Raw genomic sequence first — 27,498 nt, forward strand, 5'->3', positions numbered from 1 at the left:
GTCCTGTTTCTATGGCAGGAAGGACGCAGGCAGCATTTGTAGGCCTGGGCAGATGAAGATGGTTTTCACCTGCTTTGTTCTTGGGCAGATGTTTGTCATGCTTAGCATCCATTCTCCTTTTATGCCTTTATTAAAAACCTCCCCTCCACACAGCATAAATTTTGCAGCCTACTTGAGCTCTCATTGTTGTTGCAAAGGTCTTTCCATGGCAGATTTGAATAAAGGACAGGTATTTTAATATATTTTTGGGGGAGGGAGATAACTCCTACGGTTTAGGAGAGGTTTTTTCTTACCACTGGAATGTAATAAAAGCCTCTTTTGAACACTTTTGATGAAGGGTGAACTTTTTCCATGCCTATATGTGAGCAGGGGTATGTGAGCATTACCCGCCCAGGAGTCAGACCCTGCTCAGTCTTCCTCAAACTGGTTTTGACATTTAAAAACTGCTCTGAATTAAGGACTCCTTCACATCTCAGATCAGCACCTTACAGACACAACTCTGGGCTTACTTTCTCTGGTAAAGTCTCTACTTGATAAGATGTTTCTTCTAGACTGCTCAGATTTCTGAAAAAGTGTGATTTGTAGAAGAAATTCCACTTTGCCAGTAATGTTGCGATTAAGCAGAGGAGAAAGAGGAGGAGGAAGAGAAGAACCTTCACATTGACCTCTCCTCCTCTTCTGAGCTCTGTGTTAGGCACCGAGTCCTTCTGGTCTCATTCGAACCAAATATGAGTTCTGGCCTGATTTTCTCTGTAGAATGGCTCCAAGTAGGGCTATTTCATTATATTGTATATCAGCAGGTTAAAATTGCTGAGGCATCTGTTGGAGTACAGTAACTTTCACTGCTTTCCTCTTATCCAAATCCTGCGTGGCCAGCAATGGCACTTTGCAGCCAGAGGAAAACAAAGAGCCGTTACTTTCAGTGTGTGCTCCTGATCAGGATATATATTGATAGTTTGTGCTAGGAAGAAGGGTTTATGAGTGCCTCTGGCAACTGGTGGTGTGAGCTGTGCACCTATAAATTCTAAGTCGGCAATATCAAACAAAAAATATTTTCTGGCTGTAGCCTGAGGTAACAGGCAGTGGGAAAAGACAAGCTGCACTACTAATCCATAACCACAGAAATGACCTCCATTCCAAAACAAACACTACATAAAATTTTAAAAGCCGGCCAGCCCAATATATATAATAAAATGTCAGTAGTATAATTCAAACTGACCTTAGAAATTGTGATATATTGCTTTTGGTCATTTATACACTTTGGTATCAGCACTAGCTAAGAAAAAAGGTCGACAGCCATTCAGGAGCTCATTCTGCCCAATGAATATTATCACCAAACCATTCTGCTTTGATGGTAATACTTGTTAATTACCAGGTGGCACCTACACAATAACACAAGTATACTAATTTTACGTAATTTAGTTTTATTTAAAACATCATAAAGAAATATTTGTGAATTTCAATACAGTTATTGTGGATTTCACAATGTTATAGTTGAGAGAAGACTCTAACCTTAGAGATTTGGCAGCAGTTGCATTTGAAAAGTGATAAACCCATTATATGCTCAGTAGATATCCCCCCATCTGTTGACAAAATAAAATTATAGAAAATGTTGGACGGAAATCAAATGTTTTTAATAACCAGTTTTCTTCCTCCCCAACAATAAAATAAATTCACTATAACAAATAAAATGTAAAATGCACAACAGTTTACACATGACAATTTTTACAGTTTCATGGGAGATTTTGAAATTTTCTCTGTGGAGTTTCTCCTGGTATTTCAGGCAGGTGTTTGTGCTATCAGCAAGGCCTTCTTGCTGTAACGAATTTCGTTTTGTGGGAACCTTCTTCACTCACCCTGCTTAGTTAAATTATTTAACAAATTAATTCTGCTTTGTTTCTAACTGTTTGCTGCATCTGTGCTCCATCTCCAGGAAGAGAAAATGGGATAGTGTTGGAGCTGTATGCTTCATTACCCAATTGAGATTAAAAAGCAGACAGAAAATACATAAAATACCAGTTATTTTCTGACTGCTCATTAGGGCACGATGCTGTAGGTTTCATTTTTGTCCTTCGATATGCCTGCTGTCTTTAGATCAGAGACCTGTTGGAGCATGCCGAGGCTTCTCTCCTGTCCACGTTTCCCTTCCTCTGCCCAGATGACGGGTCTGGTGCAAACTCCTGCTGTGGACACAGAAATCCCCTGTCTGTTAATAAAGACATTCCCTTAAATGAATGCTTTGGATTGTCAGAAATCTCACAAGCTAAGGACATACCTCTAGGTCCAAGCATGAAACACACTAGAAACAGTGGAGAATTTTTCTGACTATTACTGGTATCTAGGAGAAAATTCTTTACTGATCCCCGGATCTTAGTCTGGCTTGTGCACCTTTTACAGAGGTGTGCTGAGCTCTTCTTTGAATACCTTCAAGCAGGGCTTTGGTGAATTATTTGGCACTTATTCCTATAGCCCTGACCTTGTGGTTTAGGTTTACTGTATCCTGTGTAAGGAATTCTATGTTGTAAGCAGGTTGCATGAAGTCATCCTTAATTTAACTCAGGATACATTAAAATACAAATCCATGTATTCATTTACAACATGCTAACAGAAATCACAGTTACAGGTACTTAGAAAGAAACACAGGAGAAAGAAAATTGTGCTGAAACTACTGCCACCAAGATCCAACCGGAAAACTCCCTCTTCTTGTATTTGCCTGACTTGCAATAGATGCTTCCCTGATGTATTTCTTTCTACGCAACCTGCTCCTCAGGCTGTGCTCCCCAGGGACAGCATGCTCATGGCAGAGCAGCCAGGTTTTATAGCTCATCCCTCTGCTGGGGTACTTTGTATTCCTCCTCCCTTTCACTTCCCCCCTCTCTACACATGACCTCCTTTGACCTTATTCCAGGGATACCTATAACACAGCTCAGTGAGGGGATGGTTGGACAGTGTGGCTAAGCTTTAATCCATCCAAAGAACTGATCTAGCCAAGAATGAAGCCAGCGAGGAATAAAAAAGAAGAGGGAGAAGGTATCTCTTTCCAGCCTGATCCACATCCTGACCCTCTTAACCTGGCAGATGGGAGAAGAAGCCATGCCTGCAGGGTGGGGAGAGTCCACGTTTGGTTGGACCAAAGGGAAAGGAGGGGCTGGATGGCCAACACTGGTTTGAAATGCCTTAACTTGTATAGATGTGAGGTATTTACATCTGAGCCAGTCACCCCAGGGTGCAGTGGAGAGAAATAAGTATGTATTACCACAGGAAGACTTCTCTCATTAGGTACCCTAGATACCTAAGACAGGTGTCTCAATAGTTCAAATGACTTTCTCTCCACAAGTGCCTGTTTACATTTTTCCATTGACGATAAGGGCATCCTGGGGTGACATGTACGGATTTGGATCTTAGACGGCTGAAGCATTGGGTGAAACAAATCCTGGGTTTAGTGGGTGCATTTCCATGCTGAACATGTCCCGACCAATGGACTCGAAACCCATCTGTGTATTGGTAAATAGCTAAATGACACGAATGTATGTACAGACTCCTTACTTGTCTTGCCTCAGTGGGATTCAGTTCATTTGGGGACACACTAGACTAGAATCGGTAAGCTTTGACTCTCAGTCTTCAGGAGACGTTTTTACAAGTTGTTACACTTCAAATGCTAATGAATCAGATATTTAATTCAGGGGGTCACACCAGACTTTTGTTAGAAATTCAGACTTCAGTCTAGTTCTCTTCTCCTCTGGAAGACACAGAGAAAACTATGATAAATTAAGTGTCAAGTGTGATATACAGATAAATGTTGCCATGAAGTGTGTTTCTTTGGAATTTAACCAGGCCTGTAGGCCAGTATGTCACTGTAACCTAGATTTAGTAGTGGTAAAGTTAATTCAAAATGTCTTCCTTCTGTATCTAGATACCTTCAGTCTTCTTTTGCATGAGATCTGTGTGATTATAATTTTTTAAATGTATGAAACAATTTTAAAATTTCAAAAAACTTTTTCACACAGCGAACTTGTAGGCAAGTGTAGTTTTCTACTGCAATAGCACTGAACTTAAGTGTCTTGTGTAATAAGTGTCTTGAGTCCCTTTAGCCTCCGCGTTCTCAATTACGCATTGATTTTTAGTGTAGTGGATAGATAAGGAAAAGTGAACTTGTTAGTGAAATCAAGGAATGCATCTAGTCTTTCCTTAATTCTGATATGGACTTTCTGAGAAGCGTTTAGCCTAACATTACCAAGTGTCACTTTCTACTTATCAGCTGGAGCCGGCAGGAAGGTGGGCTCTCCAGCTCCGCTCTGCAGTTACAGTGACTGGCTTCTGAAGATAGAGAGTTCACTCAGGTGATTCACTCAGGGTGTTATGACAGCTGTATTCTTATTTTCTTCCCTGGTTTCACAGCAGTCTCCCCAGATAAGGCTTTGAAAGACAGAGCTAATAGGGTGCTTGTCAGCAACATGGCTTTACTTGTTAAGAAGCTGGGGGCACTTGTGTTACTCAGACAATGGTGGTGCTGCTCCCAGTTACTTTCATCTGGATATTCCTACTTCAGGGAACAACATCTTGAACAGCAGTGTTTTCTATGATTTCTGCAGGGCAACTTGATTCCTCTGCTTTGAAAATAGGACAATATGGTGCTTTTAGCAAAGCTTTGGAAAGCTGTGCCAGGGTGTGAGTTTTTGTTTTCTGTCTGATGTGACCTAACGCTGCTCAGCCCAGCTCCTGTTGGCACACCTAGGCTTCTCAGGAAATGTCTGTTGGAAATCAGAGCTGTATAAACTATCTGCCTGCTGCCTGGCAATCCTTGCCGAGTAGTTTGTTGATAAATTGCTCCTCTTATTTGTCCAGTCCATCACCACCAGCAGCAGAAAATAATTTCAAAAGATTGTACAAAAAAGCTCCATGAAAATTTTGCAGTATTTGATGTAATAATGGACCTGAGTAACACAAGAATTCTAGACAGCAGATGAATAGGTAAGTGGTAAATGGTAAAAAATAGTTGCTAATGAACTCTGTTTTTTTGCAGTTGTCACTCTAATCTTTATTTAGCTGTTGTCTGTACATGAATGGTGGATATTTCTATAAAATCCCCCCTAAGTTCCATACAGTCTTCTCAGAAATGAATTTATATGTAAACAAATTTTTTACATTAAAAATTTTTTTTTCAGGCTTATAGGAGATCCCCTTTATTACAGAAAACAACATTTGCTACACTTATTACCACATTATGTTAATCTCATTATTTAACGTTGTATTAGATGTATTTCAAAATCCAGGTTTTATATAAAGTCTCTTCCTTCCAAACGTCAAAAGATATTGAGATCAATATCAGACTGCAGAACTAAAGGTGTTGTGGTCTCAAGTTCACTGAGAGGAAAGTGTTAGGCAGGAGTGACCATAGTGCCTCCTGAACCAGTCTTGCAAATGAGTAGTTTTACTTCAGGCTGCAAAGGGATCGTATGCATTTGCTTATCAGTGTCGGTTGCCAATTGCGTGTTACTCTGGACAATCCCAGAACACATGCAAAAGATCTCCAGTCAGTACACATCATCGCTGGCACTTATGACACTCATTAAGCTGCAAGATATCTTCTTTTTTTGGAGTAACAATTCTTCTGTCTAAAATGTTGCTGTATATTCATCTGCAGTGACATTTATAGGATTATATCTTGGTGGTTTTCTCTCCAGTCGTTTACTTTCCGGTCAACCACCAAGTATGTTCCTGAGTCCTTTATTTTTTATTACAAGAGTTAGCTAGTTGCCTGTAAATCCATGAAACCTGCTTTTTCTTATTTATCGTCATATGTGGTTGAAAGGCCAGCCTGTACCATAACATGTGTAACTGCTTCAGTCCAACAAGGGAGTGGGCCAGCTCCAAATGAAGAATTAGGGGGACTGTGGGTGTTGTCCCACACCCAACCCTGGCAGCCCCAGGAAGTGTCCAAAGCACAAGGAAAACACTTTTTTATATGAAATTTCCCCACCGTATGCTCAAAATTACTGTTCTCTTCCTGCCTTGACCGGGCATGTGGCTCCCTCGGAGGAGGGATTTGAAGGCCTGGCTCTTCTTCCCCTACTCTTTCACGCAGTTGGCTTGAAAGAGCTACAGGATTAATAACCGGATGGAAAGGAAGCAGCAGAGAGAGCGTCAATAAAGTAATTTGATTTAGCTCAGGTGTTTTGGCTCCACACCTTGTTGCTGCAGCCACTGCGTGCGAGGGCCGCCGGTGCCGCACCTCGTTGGGGAGCAGCTGGTGCTTCTCACACGTCATCAACATAATCGCGTAATGAGTTCAGGCAGCGACACCCGCCCGACCCCACCACCGCCCCGGGGATTACACCCCTATCACCACCAGCCTAATCTGCAGCCTCGGGGAGCACAGGTGTAACTGAGCACCTAATTTGGCCCCGCGGCACTGTTGTTATTGGCGATGCGGAAGGTGGTTTGACCTGATGCGTGAGGCACGGAGCCTGGGAGGGAGTTGGTAACTGGAATCCTGGAAACTGAGCCTGTTTGGGACACAAATGTGAAATCAGTCCTTGTAACACGTTTGTCAACGTTTTCTGGACTTCTAGCCTGTTGGATATAAATCTTTGTCTCCTCTCATCCAAAATTTGTATATTCTTGCGTTTGGTTTAGTAAAATAGGCATCTGGCTCTGCAAGTAATCCTTCCCCAGATTTTTTAAAAAACCCTTTTATCACACTGTCATGATGAGGGACATCTCAGAGACACAGGTCATCTTCAGGTTTTCTAGCAGAAGTTAACTACTCTGGATGTCTCTACACTGTAGATTGACAGGAATTGGTGTAATCAGCCACAGTCTCTGAGGAGGAGAAAGTGCTTTCCTTTGATTTTAGCAACTCTTCTTTTCCACGTTGTATCAACAAAGCATAGAAACAAAACATGGGGTGTCAGAATACAGAGAAGGTCCTGTGTAGCATTATTCCCTCAAGATACAGTGTCATTTGGTGTCGTCCTGGTTGCCACCTCTGCCCCTTTTTGTAAGAACAGATTTCTTTCCAACATCGTTTTCACCCATTTCTTTAGTTCAGGAAATGTAGTGAAAGGCTTAATTGGAACAGAGACTTCTCTATGGGAGAAAATCCTATCTCAGCTAATATCCAAGGCATTCACCTTTTTTCCCTCCAATGCCATGTTCGAAAGTCTCACAATGGTTTCATGAATCAGTCAAGCTAAGTCCCATCCATGCGCAAATTTTCCACACCAGCGAAAGACATTAGTGCTTAAACTCCAGGACAAAGTGGGTCTGTTCTCCCCACTGGCTGGTGGCGTTTTGGTCCTCTGGAACAATGAGGGAGCTGAGGACTTCTTGTAGAAATTCCTCTGTCTGTGGATGTTATACAAGGCAAAGAAATGACCTGTAAATGCGGTACTATATCGTTCTAGGAGTTCTTAATGAAAATATCATATTGGTTTGTAGTCACCTGTTTCTCAGTGAAAATTGTAAATTCAATAATAGGTGCTACTTAATTTCCACATGTTTGACATTAAACATTCTGCTAACGTAAGGTGACTCAAGGCGGTGTATTCTGTAACTTACCTCTAACAGTTTAAAGGGCTTGGATGAGGTGTCTTTCAATTATTGATTTTTGCTCTGGGATTTTTTTATAAACTGATTAAACCACAAAAATCCTTGCCAATATATTAAAAGGAAAAATGAATCAAATTATGACAGGCCTGTCATCCTGACAGGAGCCCATGGAAAACAGTAGTTAATAAGGAATTTACAGAGGAGTTAAAATAATGAGATAATTTGTTATCACAATAATTTGTGAAAAGTAGACAGACTGATATAGTTTTGATGAGATTCCAAATGTGTTAAAAGGAATAACAATGGTCTCATGAAAGGCATTTAGCTAATATTGTGTAACATTTTGATGAAGAAATAACAGTCACATCCATGTCAGCATCTCAAAACGTAGTTGTTTCCAAGGTCCAAAGTGTAGTTGTTTCTGCTGGATCTCTGCAGAAACATTTTTCCATTAGAAACCTCCTTCCAAAGGCTAAAAGCACCGGAGGATACAGCAAGTGGACACTGATTGTTTCACATTTTCCCAAGGCAGAATCCCATTTTTTAATTTTATCTGTCCAAAAAGGATTTCTTTCTGAGTTCATAAATTTCTTGTTGATTTGGGATTTCAAACATTTTCTTTTGGAAAAGCCTTTCAGTGGGTCTACTTTGCAGTTACTTGCTGAAAGTTTCCCTGTTCTCTTAGCCTTTTGTCCTTTGAAACATGCATAGTTTGCATTTGAGTTCTAATTTTTATGGAAAGTACAAAAATATTTTCAGCTAAGTGTTGTGGAAAAGAGCATTATTAAGGAGGAGGAAGAGGGCTTTCACTGAACATATGCTCAAAAGAAATTACTGCAAACACTGATGTCTAAAAAGAAAAACGGCCTTCAAGTAGGACTGGAGGTTTTATGCACTCATAAGTAGATCCACATTAAATGCCTAGAAATTGATATTTCCAGGAGTTACAGTCCCATAATATGATTGTCTACAGGACAGATATAGAGACATATTAGATTCTTAAAACAAGATTTGAGTATAATTTAAATAGTAGCGATATAAATACAAGTGTTTTACCCTTCAAACCCTGGTTGGGGAATGGCTGCATCTGTTAATCTGGAAAGGTTCCTACGCACATCCCCAGCCTATTCTGGGGTTGTTAGTGGAGATGCCTTATTTCTTTTTGCCTTAGGTACAAAAACGGGACTTGGTCTTGGGTTCCTAGTTTTGGCCTGAGCCCAGGTCCTGCCAGATTCCCTGACCGGAATTTCCATTGTTTCCTTTCTCCTCCTTGGTACCATCTAAACTTGGAATTTAATGATTGTTTTGTTTTGGCCTAGTTTTTGCTAGAAGTTCCCTAAGTAGCAAAAAGACTGAGCCATAGCTGAGCTGCCTTGCACACACACTCGCAGGCACACATACTTGTGCTGTGAGTGCCTCTGAAAGGCACGGTGGTCTCTTCCCTCCCCAAAGCAAACACATGGTGACAAAGGGGATCCCAGAAACCCCAGAAAAAGAGAGAGGCTTGTGAGAGAGGGGTTGAATGGTAGGTTGAAAATGTGCCTATAAGCAAGTTACCTTGAAGAAAAGTTTCAGGTAAGCAATCTTTTTTTCAAGCTTTTATCCTTATCCAAAACCCATCCCTTCACCCCTCCCTCAATTAACAGATTGCACTTTGGAGAAAAGTTGTGTATGTGTTGCCTCATCACATTCATTATGGACTGATGTGGAACTCAGAAGGTATTCCTGACTAGTGTACTGGCCAGATCATCCATCACTGAAGAAGGATCAGCACCCCTCGGGACACTAATCCCAGCCTACATGGAATGAGGTGTACGTGAGGACGCTATCAGTAGCCAGCTCCTGCACAGGATCTGTATTCTTTCATTACATGTCTGGATTTTTATGTCCCAGACGAATCCTTCCCACCTGACATTCATAAGTGCTGCAGTAGGTGTCTGGCTAGCAGGCTTATCTCCCACAAGATAACTTCTCACCATTGAGGGACTTATCGAGTTAGGGCATAAGCCTCTGCAATGAGGCTCTGACAACAGAGAAAGCTATAGCAATGGTGATGGGAGCTTATTACATCTTTCCAAGGTATTCAGTTTCATGGATCTGAAGCTGGTGTCAAGGAGCTTCATGGAGGAATGGCCAAGGAGGAGCCCTGATCACATACCTCTTGAGGTCTACAGAGTGAGCAGAAGTTCTTTCTAGTCAATATTGATGTTCCCTCATGTGAAGGTATACATAAGTCAGCATGCAAGGGGAATGTGAGTCTGAGCATGCCAAAAAGCACTAAGGTCTTAATGAGCTGAACACCTTTCGTGTAAGTTATTGCAATAGTTGTAGTCAGTGATCCAAAAGCTGTAGTCTTAGGGTGCAGTGCTCAAATGGGATAGAGCAATCTTGTGCATAAACTTGTTGCTGGGAGTTATTGCTGGGTCCCAAGCCCTGTCTGTCGTGACTGTGTGATATGGTTGATAGGCTGATGGTCATGGAGCCCAAGGGACTCCTTGTAAGTGCCTTGGCTACATCTAGCAACTTGAGCAATGGAAGGTGGAGGCTTGGGCACTGTGCTGTGCTCACCTGCTCAGTGCAACTGGCATGCCTGTAATGTCACCCTCTAAACAACGTCCTGCAGTGTGCAGGGGCTAGGATGGGCTAAGGGCTGGTCCCAGGGAGTCTGGCAGCATGGCTAGAGGCTGTCATGTCACTTGCTTTCGGGTCAGAGAAGGGCCCTGACCTGTGTTAATTACTAGGAGAATAATACTCCCACATGACTGCTGGTTCTGCTCGAATAGACAGCTGAAAGATAGGATACCCTTTTCATTTCAGGTTTTTTCCTCCTGTAACTCACACTGGGACTGCAAGGGGCTTGGTGAAGAGATTTGTATGGGCCTTCTGGAGCCTCAGATGTGTGTGTTTTGTGCTGAATCTGCTTTAGTTCTCCCTGGCAGTTAGGGGGAATGAGGAAATATGATGGATATCAGGAGAAACATGGTTGCAGGGGAGAGAGAACCCAACTTACAGCCTGGTCTTCATGACAAGTTAAAACAAAGAGGACAGAAGGGTTTAGTAGAGGAGAGAGAGAGAGGGATGGGACATTGCAGGAGAAGAGCTGGGACAATCTGTTCGGGCCTACTTGGAACAAATGGATCAAGTGTTTTGTTGTAGAGGAAATCTGTACCTCTCTGACGTTTCTCCAAGCCCCTGGCCCCTTCCCAGAGTCCTGCTGCTTTCCTACTGAAGCAGACTCTTTTTTTCTATTACTATTATTTGAAAAGATGTGCATGCAGGGACAGTGGCCACCAGGCACTATTTTATTTCCTGCTTGATAGCTCTGTACAAACTAATGTATCTGAACAGCCACGGGCACTGGATTTATATGTATAGCTGTACAGCAAGACTGAAAGTCCACTTTCAATTGTTCTGCTGCCTTTTCTGGCAATCACTCATTCTGCTACACAGTAAGGGAAACTAAGTGCATCATTCTTAAATTTGCACAGCTATGATACTAGGATTAGCTTTGCCACAGGGCTTGGTCATTGCAGCATCCTGCCAAGATGAAGTCCCTTCAAAGTATAAACAGACATGAAACTTTTAAGCGAAATCCACTGGCGCTGATAGCTTTTAGCTGTCTGTAATCTTCTGGCACCAGAGGAGATTATTTTTCTCCCTATCTACTTTTGTACATAAAAGCATATTCTCTGCTTGATGTTAGGACCGCTAGGCTGAAGGTAGCTTGGCATTGTGGCACCCTTAGGCACACGGAGCCCTTATGCCAATCCTTTCATGAATAAAAAGCACTCCAGGCTCTGAGTTCTGTGTGTAGGGACCAGGCCCTTGTTAGTGCAAATGGGGTGCAACTGAGACAGGACTTACTTCTAACTAACGATGCAGAGCTGTAGTGCTGTTTAGGCATGATGTCACCATAGAGGGACCCATAAACCGAGCCAGCTGTTTGGCAGATTTTCATCTATGCAAATCCCTCTGTAAACTAATTATATGGCCACAGTTTATAAATTTTACAAGAAAGCAATCTCCAGACTTGTTTTTCTTGTCGATTGCGGATCTTGAAACTTAACTGTGGATGTTGCAAAACTAATCACAGGGATTACAGAGTCTATAAACTGTACTGTATTGCATAGGCATATAAATTTCCAGTACTTCTTTCCTTCTCTAAATACCAGTTTAAGTTTTAGTCCATTCATTTTTAGTGTTTGCAAGTAACACACGCACACACAAAAGCCTAATAAAACCAGTCCACAATTAAACCCTTGGAAAATGTGAGCATAAACTGCAGCTAGAAGTCTCCAAATGAAATATTTAGAAATGAAATAGACGTCTTGTATCACGAGGTGGGTCTCTTGCTGTTATCAGAAGTCAGCCCTTCATTCCCTGTGTCTGCTTCAAATGCTTTTATCCCTGGCAGCACGAGGCTTGCTTCAAACATCCTGCTTGCGTGTCAGCAGGGTTGATGCACTATAACAAGCCTTCACCACAACTCTTGTTCACAGGCAGCATTTTTAGCTCTACAAGCACAACCGTGAGATTCTCTATCAATGTAATCATTATTTATCCAAGGCCATTCCAGCAAATTGAGCCTAACTAGTCTTTCTTTGGGGTAAAACACAGCGGCCTTTCTTTTATTGTTGCTCTTGTAGAGAAAGCAGCATCCTCCTCAACAGTGGTAGGATCAGGACAAGGAGTAAGCCTCATAGTTTTTGCATCGTTTTCCCAGTATGGCATTGGCTTATAGTCCAGTTCTTAACCTAGGACTATCTGGCAGGAACACAGCCAATAACTGTGCGTTATTTTCATTGTAGGTATATCTTGGTTGCACATTTGTATCCTTAATGCTGCATCTCCCTTAGCTGAGAGATTGGTCACATTTAACTGGTTTGATCAAAGCTGCTTCACCTTCCACAGCCAGCTTTCAGAGACTTCCTGGAATCAGTAACTCTCATTTCTATAGAGAAAAAAGGCAAGTCAGCCCAGCTTTGCTGTGTGACAGAAATGGGACAGCTGAATATTTGGAGATGTCTTGTGATATAAACTGAAGATCTGTGTATACTGTCTTTTTACAGTAAGGGACCCTGCAACAGGTAGGTGTATACTAGTGTAATTAACACAAATCAATAAAAACAAAGGAATTTAAATACCCTGGCACAACCATAACTTTTTTTTTTCTTAAAAAAATAGAAATTAAATAGAGAGTAAAAGGCAACAGTAGTCTTTCACCGCATAAACTTTATTAAGCTGGTCTATGTGACTATACCAGTCTGTTAATACATTCTCCTTGTCCTGTGCCTTTGTGGAAACTCCATTTTTATAACTTAAAGCATAATTGAGATGGCTCATCATTATTATTATTATTATTGCTACTACTACTATTACTACTACTACTACTACTGTTACGAGCCTGACTTGTTTGGGTTCCCCTACCTCTGAATGCAACACAGTAGGATTTTTCTTTTTGTAACCCATGGCCAACTTCCCATAAAAAGGTTTGCTTGGGCAGAAAAAACTTCTAATTTGTGAATAAACTGTACTTCACATAATGCTGAGTGCATGCAAACAACAGTATCAATTAAGATAATAGTAATACTCATTTTTGGTTTAACTGCAATGGTGCATTTTTTTAAATCAATTTGTTGAATAAAATATGAAATTAGGAGTGATACTTGTATAATAATGGAATGGAGGTTGCGACTTACCAACAAACTGTTTCACATGCTACTATTAACATACCAGTCCTCTCATCTCCATCCCCATCTCTCCTCCAGGCCCAAACCAATCAAGTTCTGTTATCGACCTCAAAAGCTGATTGATACAAATAGATATCTGCTAAAATGTATACTGTATTCTAATAAGGAACAATCCTTCTAAATGGAAAGGCAATGAGTGGGGCAACAAATTGAAGTGTTGGCTGTTATTCTGCTTTTTAGTCAATTGTGAGTTTTCTAATTATGAAGAAAATATTTGGCTTACCATTGGTACCTTACACTAGACATCCGACATTTAGATAACTATCTGTCTCCACTTATTTGCTGTAAACTTTTTAGGGACCTCAGCATTTCCAAAAAGCTATTTATCCCACTTTTTTTTTTGTTCTGTTATGCAGGAAGTGTAGATATTTAATGTTCAATGTCCAAAATATGATGAAATTAGTTCCATCTTATCAGATATTGAGAGATACCCAAAATGGCTCTCATCAGACTTTTGCTTTCTGCAAGGTCTATTATAAGGGATTATTGCCTGTTCACAAAGATCCTAAATATTGCTTAAAGGCTTTGATTTTTCACTTCTGCTGATCAAAGTATCTTTAGTAGCTTCTCTTCATGTACTGGCAATCAAAAGAGTTGCAAAACACACTCTATAACCTCTGTTTTATTTCTTGAGACCCCAGGAAATACAACCACCCAGGCATGCATAATTTTTGGCGTATACATAGCATATAAGAGAGGATTTCTTAAAATAATTGTTTGTTCCTAATGATAATGTGAATGTTTTGATGAAAAGTTCATTGAAATGAAAAACAATCACTGAATTCTTTGCATATTTTATTTTTCTTTTTGATTTCCAACTCACACACATCTGGCATATTTTACATCTTTGCAATAAAACATGGTTACAATAGCTTAAGGAATTTATATATCCAAAATATTTCACCATGATCTCAAGATGAAATGAACTTGTCTTCCAGATGTTCAATAGTCTCCCAATTCTAAGCTACAAACTCAAGATATTGCTTACAGACGGGTGATGAATAACTTAATCATTACGTTGATCCCCATGATTTCCGAATCTTATAAATACAAACAACAATGAAGAAGGAAATTCAGTGCTAAACTTACTAATACAAGGTGGAGAACAAATAATTAATCACATCAATAAATAATGATATGTTTCTGGTGCAAAGTGCCAATACAAAGAATCCATTATCTTTTTAAATAAATGACTGCAAGTGAGTGTAAATTCTGAGAAAATTACATTCCTGTTACATGCCTCATAGCCCTACCGACACAATATGTACATCTATGACAATACAGTCACCAAATATACAAAGAAGAAACATGAATTAAAGTGTATATACCCCTGGGTGTGTAATTTGATCAGTACAATGTGCAGAAAATTATTCCGATAGTTATCATTACAGTATTGTAAAACATGAAGTGCCTTAGTCTGAGTGGCTTCAGGTGAGATTTTCAGAAGAACCAAAAAGAATAATCTCAGTCACCTTTACAATGAAGCTAAGGCTGTCAAATAAACCAAGCTGCTCAGAGGAAAAATAAGGGAAAAAATCTTGCCCATGATTTGTATGCCAAATGCTAATAATCCAGAAGTATAGCACTTTGTCTGTATTGGGAGTCATTAAGCATTACAAAGCATTAAACTGAACTTCCCTCTTTGCCCCCTTTCTGCCTAGTCTTTGAATTTAAAAGGGAGGAATTTAATTTCTATTGTATTAAGTATAAATATGGAAAATGATGGCTTTTTATCCAAATGCTTCATGAGCAGAACTCCACTGAAGAGGGGTAAAGTTTAGATTCAAAAAGTGAAAAACATGTGTTGGTGGAAATGTCAAAATTACTGTTTGCGCCCCAATTCAACCCTTTAACACAAGCTGTACCCTCAGACAGATCTCCAGTTTGATTTGTGTGAATGCACCTGTTCCTTCAAGACATCAGGTTTAAAGTACATGCAAGTTGTAACTCCACAATAAAATTAAGAAACAGTTTTGTTCTTTATACAAGGTTTTACTTTTACAAAAGTATCCCTTTAAAGTTAAGATGTGCATCTGATGTACAAAGTATCAAACGTATTTTTTTTTTATCTCAGCTTGAAAAGAGGCTGGAGATGGGATGCATGTTAGGTTCAAAGCCTAAACATTGAAATAACTGGACACGAGGTTCCCCAGAATTTTCAAAAGTCTCTTGTGGCGCATCCTACTACCTTTTCTCAATAAACAAAGATATATGAAATAATTACCAAAACATCTCCTAATTCATATAATTTACATGATACAAGCTTGCTTTTCAGCAGCTGGTGTTCAGTTGTGAAAAAACACACAAAGTAAAATGGTTGCTGACTACAATGTACAGCTATTGCTGGGTGTAATGGAATGTACAACGGAGGTCAATGCAGACGTGGTTTTCCACCAGAGACTACACCTTTCATTGCAGCACTTGTGCTCTCAGCTTTACCTGGGCTTTCAGTTCTTCATTCTGCTTCAGTATCTGTTCTGATGTTCATAATGCCACCGGTTAAAATCTATATTAAAAGCTACGATGCTGCCAGAAGCCATGCCAGTAATCAGAGTTCTGAAAAAGGTAGAAGAGATGGTCCTGTTAATCCTCTTTTAGCTTCTCCAGAAATGGCTTACCATAAACAGTGAAAAAGATAAAAGAACGAGGCACTTTTTGCAAGGCTGTCTGAAGATTAAGCTCATGGGTGGGACTCGGTTTGTGATGGAGATGATACATTTAGGTTATGACATATGAGCCAAATTTCCATGTTCGCATTATGGTCCAGGGAGACCTAGAGGTCTGTTCAGTCACCTTCACATAGGTAAAAGCATCATGCCATTTGAGATGCTCTCGCATATCCTGCCTTGCCTCCAGATGCCTCTCTAGAAGGCTGTGGGTCTTCACTAGGTCCTTTGTCATAAGTGCCACCCCAAGTATGTACCTCAGACCTCTCAGGTATCTCAAACAGTACTGACTGGCTATGGGTAGGCAACCAAATTAGGCAGGCAACCAAATTAGGCCCTAATCAGTACCCTCAGTGCAGCCTGAGACCAACTCTCTAGAGGTCACTGGGCATGTACTTTAGGGTGAGCTTAATTGTCCTCTAGACTCCATAAGCTGTAGCAAGTAAACCACCACAGTTATTATAGGAACTTATTGCTGTAGCGCACATGAAGACACCTATGCCAAAACACCTTCATTCAGGTGTTTTAGAACCCAGCTGCCTAATTTTAAGCACCTTGTGCCACTGGAGGTGCCCCAGCATGGCCGATATGTCTATGCTGCCTGGCAGTTGGGACACAGGACCTGTGGAGCGCTTTGCACTTTGAGCTGCAGCTGCGATTAGCTGGGTATCCTAGGGCCTCCCAGACAGAATGAGATGCCTCTGTGTATACAACGGAACTCATCCCTTAATCATAAGCTGATCACACCTTAGTACTCCTAAAAAGCTTCATATTGAAATGTAGCCCCTATTTACGTCGTTCTGGTGGCAATAGTTGAGGTGATTTTCCAGTTATCACATATCCTCTGATTCTGGTAGCTGAGTTTTAAAATTGGATTTGATATCTATCACCGCTTTTATCAAACCATACAAAAGCCATTCTCTGCTTAATTATGTAACTAAAGCTAAGCAGGTACTTAAAGCACTTTGCACTGGGCGTCCCAGCCCGGTATTACAATAACGGATAGAGAAAACAGGGTAGCTGAAATTTCCTGCGGTGTAAATAAATCTCTTCGAACAGAGCACAGTACTGTATGCATAAACTGGCAAAGCTCCAGAAGCAAATAGGTCTCTTCCAGTAAGTTAGTTTCAATTAGACTAAGTTTGAGAGAAAAAACTTGTTTCAAGTCATCTACTCATACATGCGTAAATTAGGTACGTGTTTTGTTTATAGGTGTTTTTGTTGCTTTACAAAATGGGTACATAGCATAGGAATGCTGAAAAATGTAAGAAAAATAAACTGAAATGAATGCTGTATGATTTTTCTAATAACCTGTAAGTTCTTTGCATGTCATGAGTTTGTATATTAATAAGAAATACAAGACTGATGCATGATGTAAACAGTAAATCCACTCATAACCCTGCATAAATGCAACATTACATTATAATCACATTACAATAGAAGACCGAGGGACCACATTTATATATCTTTTATATTTACAGTGTGCATTTTAGTGCCACAACAGTGACTGCAAATATCTAGGCTTGTACACTGCATCTCCATGGCTCAAGAAGGCCAAAGGAAAGGACTACACTCACTCCTTGTCGACAGATCCACTGATAATATTACACATTATAGGCTAGATGCAACCCCAAGAAGTTCTCAAGCTCTACATAGCTGAAAATCAGAAATGTACCACAAACTTTTTAAATTGGTTTTAAGGCATTGGTTAATAGGCACTACTATACTCTGTTCCAGTCTGACTATTCTTATGTTCTCAAGTTAATGTAATTTTGCTCTTATATTGCTAGCTGAGTCTCTGGTTTACTGACTTCAGTGATATAAGACCTCACCGTAAAGTTAAGTGCTTGTGCTATGAGACTCAAGGATCAGAAAAAATGCTGAGTCAGATAAATCAACAAGATAACAACTGGGGTAATGGTTTTGTATCGCATCCTGTTAATGACTACATACCATAAATTCATGCCTTAAATTGCATGGAGAGGTATTCATCCAGCGGGATTTGGACAGGCTTGAGAAATGGGCCTGTGTGAACCTCATGAGGCTCAACAAGGCTAAGTGCAGTGTCCTGCACCTGGGTCAGGGCAACCCCCAGTATCAATACATGGTGGGGGATGAAAGGATTGAGAGCAGCCCTGCCGAGAAGGACTTGAGGGTACCGGTGGATGAAAAGCTGGACATAGGCTGACAATATGCGCTCGCAGCCCAGAAGGCCAACTGTATACTGGGCTGCATCAACAGAAGCGTGGCCAGCTGGTCGAGGGAGGTGATTCTGCCCCTCTGCTCTGCTCCAGTGAGACCCCACCTGGAGTACTGTGTCCAGCTTTGGAGCCCTCAGCACAAAAAGGACATGGACCTTTTGGAGTAGGTGCAGAGGAGGGACACAGAGATAATCAGAGGGATGGAACACCTCTCCTATGAAGACAGGCTGAGAGAGTTGGGGTTGTTCAGCCTGGAGAAGAGAAGGCTCTGGGAAGACATTATTGCAGCCTGTCAACGCTTAAAGTGGGCCTACAGGAAAGAGATGGGGACAAACTTCTTAGCAGGGCCTGCTGCAATAGGGCAAAGGGTAATGGTTTTAAACTAAAAAAGGGAAGATTTAGAATAGGTACAAGGAAGAATTTTTTACAATGAGGGTGGTGAAACACTGGCACAGGTTGCCCAGAGAGGTGGTAGATGCCCCATCCCTGGAAACATTCAAGGTCAGCCTGGACAGGGCTCTGAGCAACCTCATCTAGTTGAAGATGTCCCTGCTCATTGCAGGGGAGGTTGGACTAGGTGACCTTTAAAGGTCCTTTCCAAACCAAACCATTATATGAGTCTATGATTCTAGGTATACTTTGTGCAATTTTACCATTCACATACAAATGTTAACGACAAACTCACCTCTGATCATGAGACAGATCCATAGCTCTTATGCCAGCATCACAGCCAGGGTAAATATAGAGCTGCTTGAAGTCACAGGCCTGCCATACTTCCACTACACCGTTGTCTCCCCCTGTCACCAGGTTCTGCCCATCGCTGCTCAAGAGGATGGCCTTCAGGAGAAAAAGACAAAACCCAAGCACACAGTTAGCTTTATTGGAAACGGGTCAGTATTACAGAAATTTAATCAACTTATAAGCACTTCTTTTGCTCTGCCCACTTTAAAATTGAAGAAAAAGGCTCACACGCCTCTTTCTCCCCGATTAAAAAACAAACCATCAAATTTTGGATCTCCAAATTTTAAATAAAACAACTGTGTGGCTTTGAACCTGATACGTAACCAAAAAGCTCTTTAACTGAATCTGCCAAACCTGAGTTCAGCACATAACATTTCGATGTTTGTCCTACAATACTCGGTGCCATCACTAACACCTACAGCAGAGCAGTGATCTGCATTCCTAATGCTGCTTCAAGTGCTAGTGACAGAGCAGAGCCCTGAAGGCACGAATTCACTTCTTGGCTAATAAATGAAGAATGGACTCTTTTCAGAGCATTTTGTTTTAAAGATGCATTTCCCACTGAAATTTAATGCCAAACAAAAATTCCAGGAATCATGGGGATCATAAACAATTTGTCCTTATTTATTCTGGAAAAACTCAAGTGCATTTTTGCATTCGGAGATGGAGACAAGAGGATCTGTGTTTGAATATGACTTAAGCAGGAGGCGGTGGTTTCCTTTAAATGACGCAGCAAATAAATTCAGTTAATTTTAATAAATAAAGGCAAGACAACAAATGTTTGTTTGCATTTAGATTTACCCTGGTTGAATCATTGATCTCCATCTGAGCTAAGAGTTTGCCATTAATGCTGAAATTGCTGAACCGTCCTCGTTCATAGTAGATGATGCAGTGACCTTCACTAGATACCGAAATTAAGCGAGGATACAAGCAGTTTTCTGTTCCTTCCAGGGCTCTCAGCAAATCTCCAGTAATTGTGTGTACCAGACAAGGACCTTCTGTATATGAAAACATAATACATCATACATTTGCTGCTTATACAAACTATATACACTGTGCACAAAGGCAATGCATAATACACATTTCTATCACAGTAGTCCTGCATAGATATAAGAATATGCAATGTTTGCTTAAAGAATTTAAAATACAAAACAGGAAAGGAAATGCAAGAGCTAGCATATTAAGAAAAAAGATCCAGCATGCCTAGAAGTGGTAGTTTATTATTTACTTAAACTGGTAGGAGTTTTCATTAACCTGTCTTCTAAAATATTCTTTCCTCTTCCCAAGCATTCAGAAGCCCCAGTCTTACTGCTTTCCTCCAACAACATGAACTCTCTTTAGCCTGCCCATTCACGTTAAACAGATGGGGCCCTATCAGTGACTAGTAGGAGCAACTCCCAGAGGGCGTATAATCGTATCGCTGCATATTTCACCTATAGACAATGGCAGTTCCTGTAGGCCCTCTCCCCCAATGAATATGCTACATGCATAGATTTCCATCCTGAATTGTTTCAACACTGGGAATCATCTGACAGCCAACAGAGTTACTATGATATCTGAACTATAAGGGCTTTTAGGAGACCACACTATAACTGCATTTACATTGAGATTTTAATATGAGATTTTAATGTCTTTTTATTACTGCTGAGGAATTAAAAAAAACAGCGACGAAATCTACAATGCACATTTTAAGATGCAACACTAGGCTATTTCCATGTAGAGATTTATGAAAAAAAGCTCTTTTGAAAGTGAGATCTGTACTCCTACTGAGAAAGAGAGTCTCTTCTGTGAGAAATATAATGAGTCATGGTAAATACTAAATGTTTTCTTGTATGAATCACAGGATACTCCTGGACAGCACAGTAATCTCTTCCTTATACAACTGGCTTATGACCCTGACAGTAAATTCATACTGGCAGACTCAGCCACCTCACGTTAAGCCCTTCTAACTTTTCTGAAATTCACACAGCAGCTGGGTTTGCCCAGGTAGAATGAATCACAGCATCAGTGCATTGTCTGTGAGGCCTCTGGTGCAGGTTTTCATCCGTGTTTGCATAAAGCTTTACGCAGAGATACCTCAAGCCTGACTGGCTCCATGGGATACGACTGCAATGGAATGAATTTATTTTCTCAAATAGCTGAGTTTCAGCTTTGGAAATACTGAAGTGACAGAATGTTATAAGTGATGCCTCCACCTTTAGAATAATTACCATATTAGATTTTTCAAATGAAAAACCTAACACTTTCATTTTTCAAATGAAAAATGTAATACCTTCATAGCTGAGTGGTCACGGACATGAAAGGCACAAAGAAAATCTGATTTAGGATGCTACTGTAAAGACATACACACTGACCACTCTTTTTTGGGGTTGTTGCATAAGAGTGTGCAAACATCAACCTGAAGCACAGGATTTTTCTCAGAGGAGTCCTATATGCGCTGCCTCCCTGCCTCGGCAGGTTCTCGAGTGTTGCACACGTTATCACAGTGACACAGCCAGCTCCGGAGGGACAGTCTCCCCATGAGGGAGCTGAGGCAGGAGGGCAGAGAAACACAACATTACTGGGAAAAGCAATCTAAGAAACTGGAAAGGGAGACTGGAAAGGATGGAAGCTGAAGAAGAAGCTTTAAAACAGGCATCTGCTGGAAACCAGAAATAAAAAAAGGGATTTTTCTCTTTGCATTTATATATGGATTAGAGAATTAGATTCAAAGAAAGGGAAGAACACAAGAAGAGTAACTCAGGGGACAGACTGGCCCTCCATTTCTCTTGATCAATTACAAACATATTCTGGATTTGATACAAAAGTCTTTGGTCCTCCAGCAGTCTTTACCTCTAAAAATACGTAAGTTACACAAGCATCATATACTTAATGAAGCAGAAGATAACTGAGTACAGATTCCAGCTATTTAAAGAAGAAGAAATTTGCAAAAAGATAGTTGGAAAGGGTACGCTGTTACAGCAGTAAGAGTGTATAAAGTGGCCTTAAAACATAAGAAATAGCAGTGCTGCAAGAAAAAAACTTTAGGTTCAGCATCACCGTACATTTTTTTCATAAATTACTCGACTTTGCCTATGACTGTTATGTAGTATGTCATTATGCGAGTTAATGACCCATTAGGATTTCCTGTTAAAAATGCCTTTACTCAAAAGTTTCACACAGCTTTGAAAATAAATGTTGAGCTCCGAGGCAGTACAAAAGATGATAACCCAGGAGCTCAGCTGTGAGCAAAAGCGGGCAGAACAAGCATCACACCCTTATTGCCCTCAGGAGCAGCAAACTTTTAAAAAAGAAGTATAAGGATATCCATGGCGATGAATAAAACAGGCATCGCTGGACACAGAGAAAGCAAGTAGCTGGATGTGGATGTAGGTGTGGACTGTAAATGAGAATGGAAGATATATAAAGAAGAACCTTACGGAAGGACAAGGGTAATGTAAAGAAAGGAAATAAGAAGGGAGAAGAGATAACGTAGCAGAAAAGAAAGTAAGAGAGAAGGGGGAGGAGGGGGAGGAAAATAGCAACGGAAAAGAGAAAAAGACATGCAGTTTGCCAAATTAAGAAGCTGAACGAGGGCAGTGGGGGAAGAAAAGTGGACATGGAATTAAGGGGAAAAAGACAAGGTGGGCAGAACAAGTGAACGGGAACAAATGAAGGAGAAACAGAATAAGTAAAAATGAAGCAAACGCTCATTGAGGCAGATGCTTTATTTACGCTGATTACCAGTTATACAGGAGACTGCTGCAGGTTTGGAAAGGTATTCTGAACATTTGTACTAGCAGTTGTTTCTTCAAAATCATCAGATGTCATTGTGAATTATTGTATTATTTTTTATCAACTACTCTTCCAGATGTGGGGGGAATAGCAGCACAGCCTGACGTTTGGAAGGAGCAATCAACATAACTTGTGTCTAAACCTTGTAAGTCCAGATAGTAATAACATTCAGGGTAAGCTTCTGCAGATTCCCCCAGAATTACAACACATCTTAGTAGAGGAGACTTTGGATAATTAAAGTATATGTGGCTTGAGGGAAGACTAAGTACCACTAAAAAAGGCTCTAAAAATGTTAAGACTTAAATCATAAAAACATTTCTGACCTTTAGCACCACTGATAACAAGTCCCAGCTCTGCACAGACCGACACGCAGACAACTTCATGGTCGTGACCAGTTAGAACAGCGCGGGGAGCAGGATAATCACCTGTTAAGAAAAAAAAAAACAAAAAAAAAACCAAGAAGAAAAACAGAAGAAGGGAACAACAGAGGAATGCCAAACCAGGCCTGTTTTATCAACAAAAGAACGTTACTGTGATTTGCCTTAAATCTGTAAGCATCAGACAGTTGCAGTATGCTTACATATCTCATACTTAGGTTTTGGGGCAAAATACATTCATATACCATAAAGTTTCACAAGCACCGCTTCCCAATGCATTAATTAATACACTAACAAAAAAGCAAAGTTCTTTGGTTTAGAAATTATGGATGGCATGTTGTTTACAACAAACAAATGATAACTATACATCACTGTTTTATGACCTAAAAACACTGAAAATGTATATTTCAGATAATACAAATTGCGGTGGCCTTAAAAGCAGCTGTAGTATAAAGGTCTGCTATTGAACATATATGTCTCTACGCTTCTGCTAGGAACCTAAAGAGTAGCATGAATTGACAATGTACCTATATTAACAGTCATAACTTGTTTCATGAAACCAGAGGTAGGAAAATAAAAGGGGAGGAATAGCACTGTACTAGAAAGATAACACTGTTGTATAGACATTGATTCAGAGACACATTGAATGCTTATAGATTAAAAGTGTACCTAAAAATGGTTATGAGTATACATCATTTTATATATATCACTATGGATACCTATACCATTTTTATCACATTTAATTTAATAAAGAGTAGGATAGACTACTCCCTAAATATTTATTTTTTATAGTCAGGAGGGAAATGTATTTTATTTTGGGTTCAAACAAGTGGGCATTTATGGAGTGTTTATATGACAAATAGCAACATTTCTGTTGTTTCTAATAATAACAGATGCTGACATCTTAAAAGTGAAAGTCCTATATCCAGCAAGGAATTGCTCAGTATTTGATATTGCTTTGCCAGGCAAAGAAAGTTAGTAATAAAAAATTAGCAACATGCTAGATAACACAGATTTCAGCCAGTTATATTTACTTTGTACAAATGTAATATAGAAAATCGGGAAATTCCAAAGGACTGGAGCTCTGCCAGTGTAGTTCAAATACTTAAAAAGGATAAAAGAAATTACCTAGGGAACTACAGATGAATTACCGTAACATTAATCCTATGCAAAATAACAAAATGGTTAATCCACAGTTCTGTCAATAAAGAATTTGAAGCAAAAATCTCATTAATGCCAGTCACCATGCTATACTGGAATGGGACTCTTGTCATACAACCTTCTTATCGGTTTTTGACAGGATGACAGGTACAGTTCATAAAGATGGCCATGTCATAATGGCCTCCATGGTTTCTTTTACAAAATATTTGTCTTAGTAATACAAAGCTTTGATTTAAACCTGTTTTATATGGAACTGTGGACAACATGGACGCCACAAAAGCTGGTTCAATGACAGACCTTATGTCCATAGAAAGGTATCTACTATGAGCTACATATTAGGATACTGGAAATTAAGGTGTCCAATTTGGAGCTGGGAATTGGTTCTTGATTGAATACTAACCAATAATGTTATCTACAGGAGAATATAAAATCTTTGCTGGGAAGATACGGTTGGATATAAAACTGATACAAAGATTCATGGGCAACTGTATAACGAAGAGAGAAAGTCACTATTACAACATTCTCTGCATTGCCTAGTTAAATAAAAAAGGCAGCAAAATGTGTTTTATGCGGCCAGGTGGAAGGCTGACGCTCCTGGAGCACAAGCTCTGCTCACAGCACAGAAGATGCTATTTTGGAAGGGAGTGAGACAGAGAAGGATTTATGGAGCCAGAAAGAAAAACTCCCTCAACATTAACTTTCAGTGCAATACCCCAGAATGGCAAACAGGAGTCAAGAACTATCTTGCCACTGTAGACCACAAAGATTAAAGTCTCGTACCTGCATTTACAGAAGTGAGCTTAAAGTAGGGACCTACAACTGATATAGAGAATAAGACAGGAGGCTGCACAGTGTTTAAAGTGTTTTCTCTCTTCACTGCACAGGCAGCAAAGCAGTGACGTGACTGCTGTGGCTGGGAGTCACAGGCATAAAAGATCTCCCGTAGCCCAGAAATTTATCTTGCAGCTAATGGCACAGCGAGGTCCAATAGTTCTTGAAAATTTTGCGTGAATCTACAGTATTTCTTGACAAACCTTAATGTCTCACGCACCAAAATTTCAAGAACAATTCCATATATTTTATTGTCTTTCTGAACAAGCTGAGAACTCACAACCATGGATTTACGGACTTCAGTTTTGGACCCAATAGTACAGGGTGAGTCAACCTACCTGGTTTTATCATTGCATTGTACAGACATGTTAACACTTTCCTATCTCTAATGAAAGCAGCTACCCCAATAAATCCCACTTTTCCAGTATTTAATCTAGCCTGCAAGAAAAGAATCTTTCTAGTCTGAAAACTGAAGATGTGAACTGAAAACTGGGCTTTACTGCTAGGGAAGGATGGATGTTGGAAGAAACAGAGAAAGATGCTTTGTGGATCTTGTAGCAGCCTTCCAGTACCTGAAGGGGGCCTATAAGAAAGCTGGGGAGGGGCTGTTTGCGAGGGCATGTAGTGATAGCATGAGGGGCAACGGTTTTAAACTAGAGCAGGGTAGGTTTAGATTAGACATTAGGATGAAGTTCTTTACAATGAGGGTGGTGAGACACTGGCACAGGTTGCCCAGAGAGGTGGTGGAGGCCCCATTCCTGGAGACGCTCAAGGCCAGGCTTGATGAGGCTCTGAGCAACCTGATCTAGTTGAAGATGTCCCTGCTTACTGCAGGGGGTTGGACTAGGTGACCTTGAAAGGTCCCTTCCAACCCAACACATTCTATGATTCTATGATCTCATCAAAGATTAGCTACATTTTGAGATTTAAATTTTTATAATTTCCCCATCAACGTTGCTGCTGAGAACTCCATCTCCTTTTGAGGTTTTCTTTTCTCCAAATGCATAACAGAAAAGTGAAAAAAACCTGCAATTCAACTATATTCAGAATTTTCCACTTTTTTTTTTTCTTCTGTATGTCCTCCCAGAAAAAAAGAGGAATTACGCTCAAGGGTCATCTTGGCTTAAGGTCTGATTACAGGTGTTGTATACAGTAGTGTCATCAGACTGCAAGGGTGAATGACTGAAATTATTAGATGGTTAGAAATTTTTTAAGGGAAAAGAAATAATGTGATTTTCAAAAGGACATTTTCATCAGCGTTTTCTAGGAAAACACTGTAAGATCATGAAACTGTAAAATGTCAGAATATGAAAAATGAGCTTATTTAATCGAATTCTTGATTTATAAAGGAAAATGCTTATAAGAAACAACTGCCCTGAAACATAGATCTTTGAGTCCTGTTTTTCAGTAAATACAAATTAATAAAGGAATCTCATTATTAGGAGTAACAGTCCAACAGTAATTGAAAATGGGATTTTTCCCCTTAGGGCTCGAAGAAAAATTATTCAGTGATACTTTCTAAAGGAAAAGCTGTGGCATGGGGAAGAGAACCTCAGTCATATTACATTTTATTGCTAAGGACAGAAGTTGTGAACTCCAGGAATCATTCAAAATCTAGCAAAATATTCTGTCACTGTCACATCACCACTGATAGATGCAGCCAGAGGTCAAAGGCTGCAGCTCTGAGGGAATTGCAGGTGAAAATATCCTACCTATGAACTGAGATACCATCACTGTAAACTCCCCTGTAATTTCCCCAAAGGAGCACCTTTGAACCGAATTACTGAAGGGCAGAAGGAAAAAAAAACCATAATCTGTGTTGCATTTCCAAACAACTAAGTTCTTCTACAAAGTCTAAAATAAAATAGATCTTCCCTTCTCTCTGAAAAATATAATGCTTAATGCTATTGTAAGGTTCTTCTGGAACAAATGGTGCTCTCACATGGTAAGGGAAAAAAAGAAGAAGAAAAGGAAGAGAAGAGACAGTGTTACTATTTGTCTCATATTGTCCTTTTCCAGATTGCTATGGGGACATATCTAGGAGTCTTCTGTATAAAGAAACATGAGAGCAGACAGCAAATTCCAGCTTCCATTTCATCTCTGACTTTGACGGAAGCAAGCACAAGGCTATAGCTGAATTATTTGTTGAAAATAATTTAGTTTACTATTTACTTTACTATTGGCACTTCTGAGGTGACATTTATCAGAAAAAAAAAATCTTAGAAAATACTATGACTTTCATGGAAGTGAAAATGTAATAGCCTTCTTGAATTTTTACTGTCAGAAAAAAAACATCTTGGAGTTTGATGAAAAGATAAGGCTACGACCAATAAATAATAATATTTCAAAATAGGAAATAACCAATAACAATGTCCACAACATGAGGGAGAAGTGGTTGTAAAAGAAAAACTCTTGACAGAAAAATATTCATATATTCAAAATATTC

General features: G+C 40.0%; 1 protein-coding gene across 12 annotated transcripts in view; it reads right to left on the reverse strand.

Moving 5' to 3' along the window:
- Positions 1-14,079: 14,079 nt before the first annotated feature.
- NBEA (neurobeachin) overlaps positions 14,080-27,498 on the reverse strand; it is a 512,894-nt gene continuing 499,475 nt past the window's right edge. For 9 of the 12 annotated variants that reach the window (XM_074567614.1, XM_074567653.1, XM_074567643.1 and 6 more), the window contains 4 exons: positions 23,007-23,108; positions 19,711-19,907; positions 18,854-19,005; positions 14,080-15,857 (listed from right to left, as the gene is read on the reverse strand). In XM_074567614.1, coding sequence (XP_074423715.1) covers positions 15,767-15,857; positions 18,854-19,005; positions 19,711-19,907; positions 23,007-23,108 — 542 coding nt within the window. In that variant the 3' untranslated portion in view covers positions 14,080-15,766. The remainder of the gene's footprint in view (positions 15,858-18,853; positions 19,006-19,710; positions 19,908-23,006; positions 23,109-27,498) is intronic. The other 3 variants (XM_074567689.1, XM_074567680.1, XM_074567671.1) reach the window with 1 other exon arrangement.

This window comes from Larus michahellis, chromosome 1, assembly GCF_964199755.1.
Source record: "Larus michahellis chromosome 1, bLarMic1.1, whole genome shotgun sequence".
Taxonomy (NCBI): Eukaryota; Metazoa; Chordata; class Aves; order Charadriiformes; family Laridae; genus Larus; species Larus michahellis.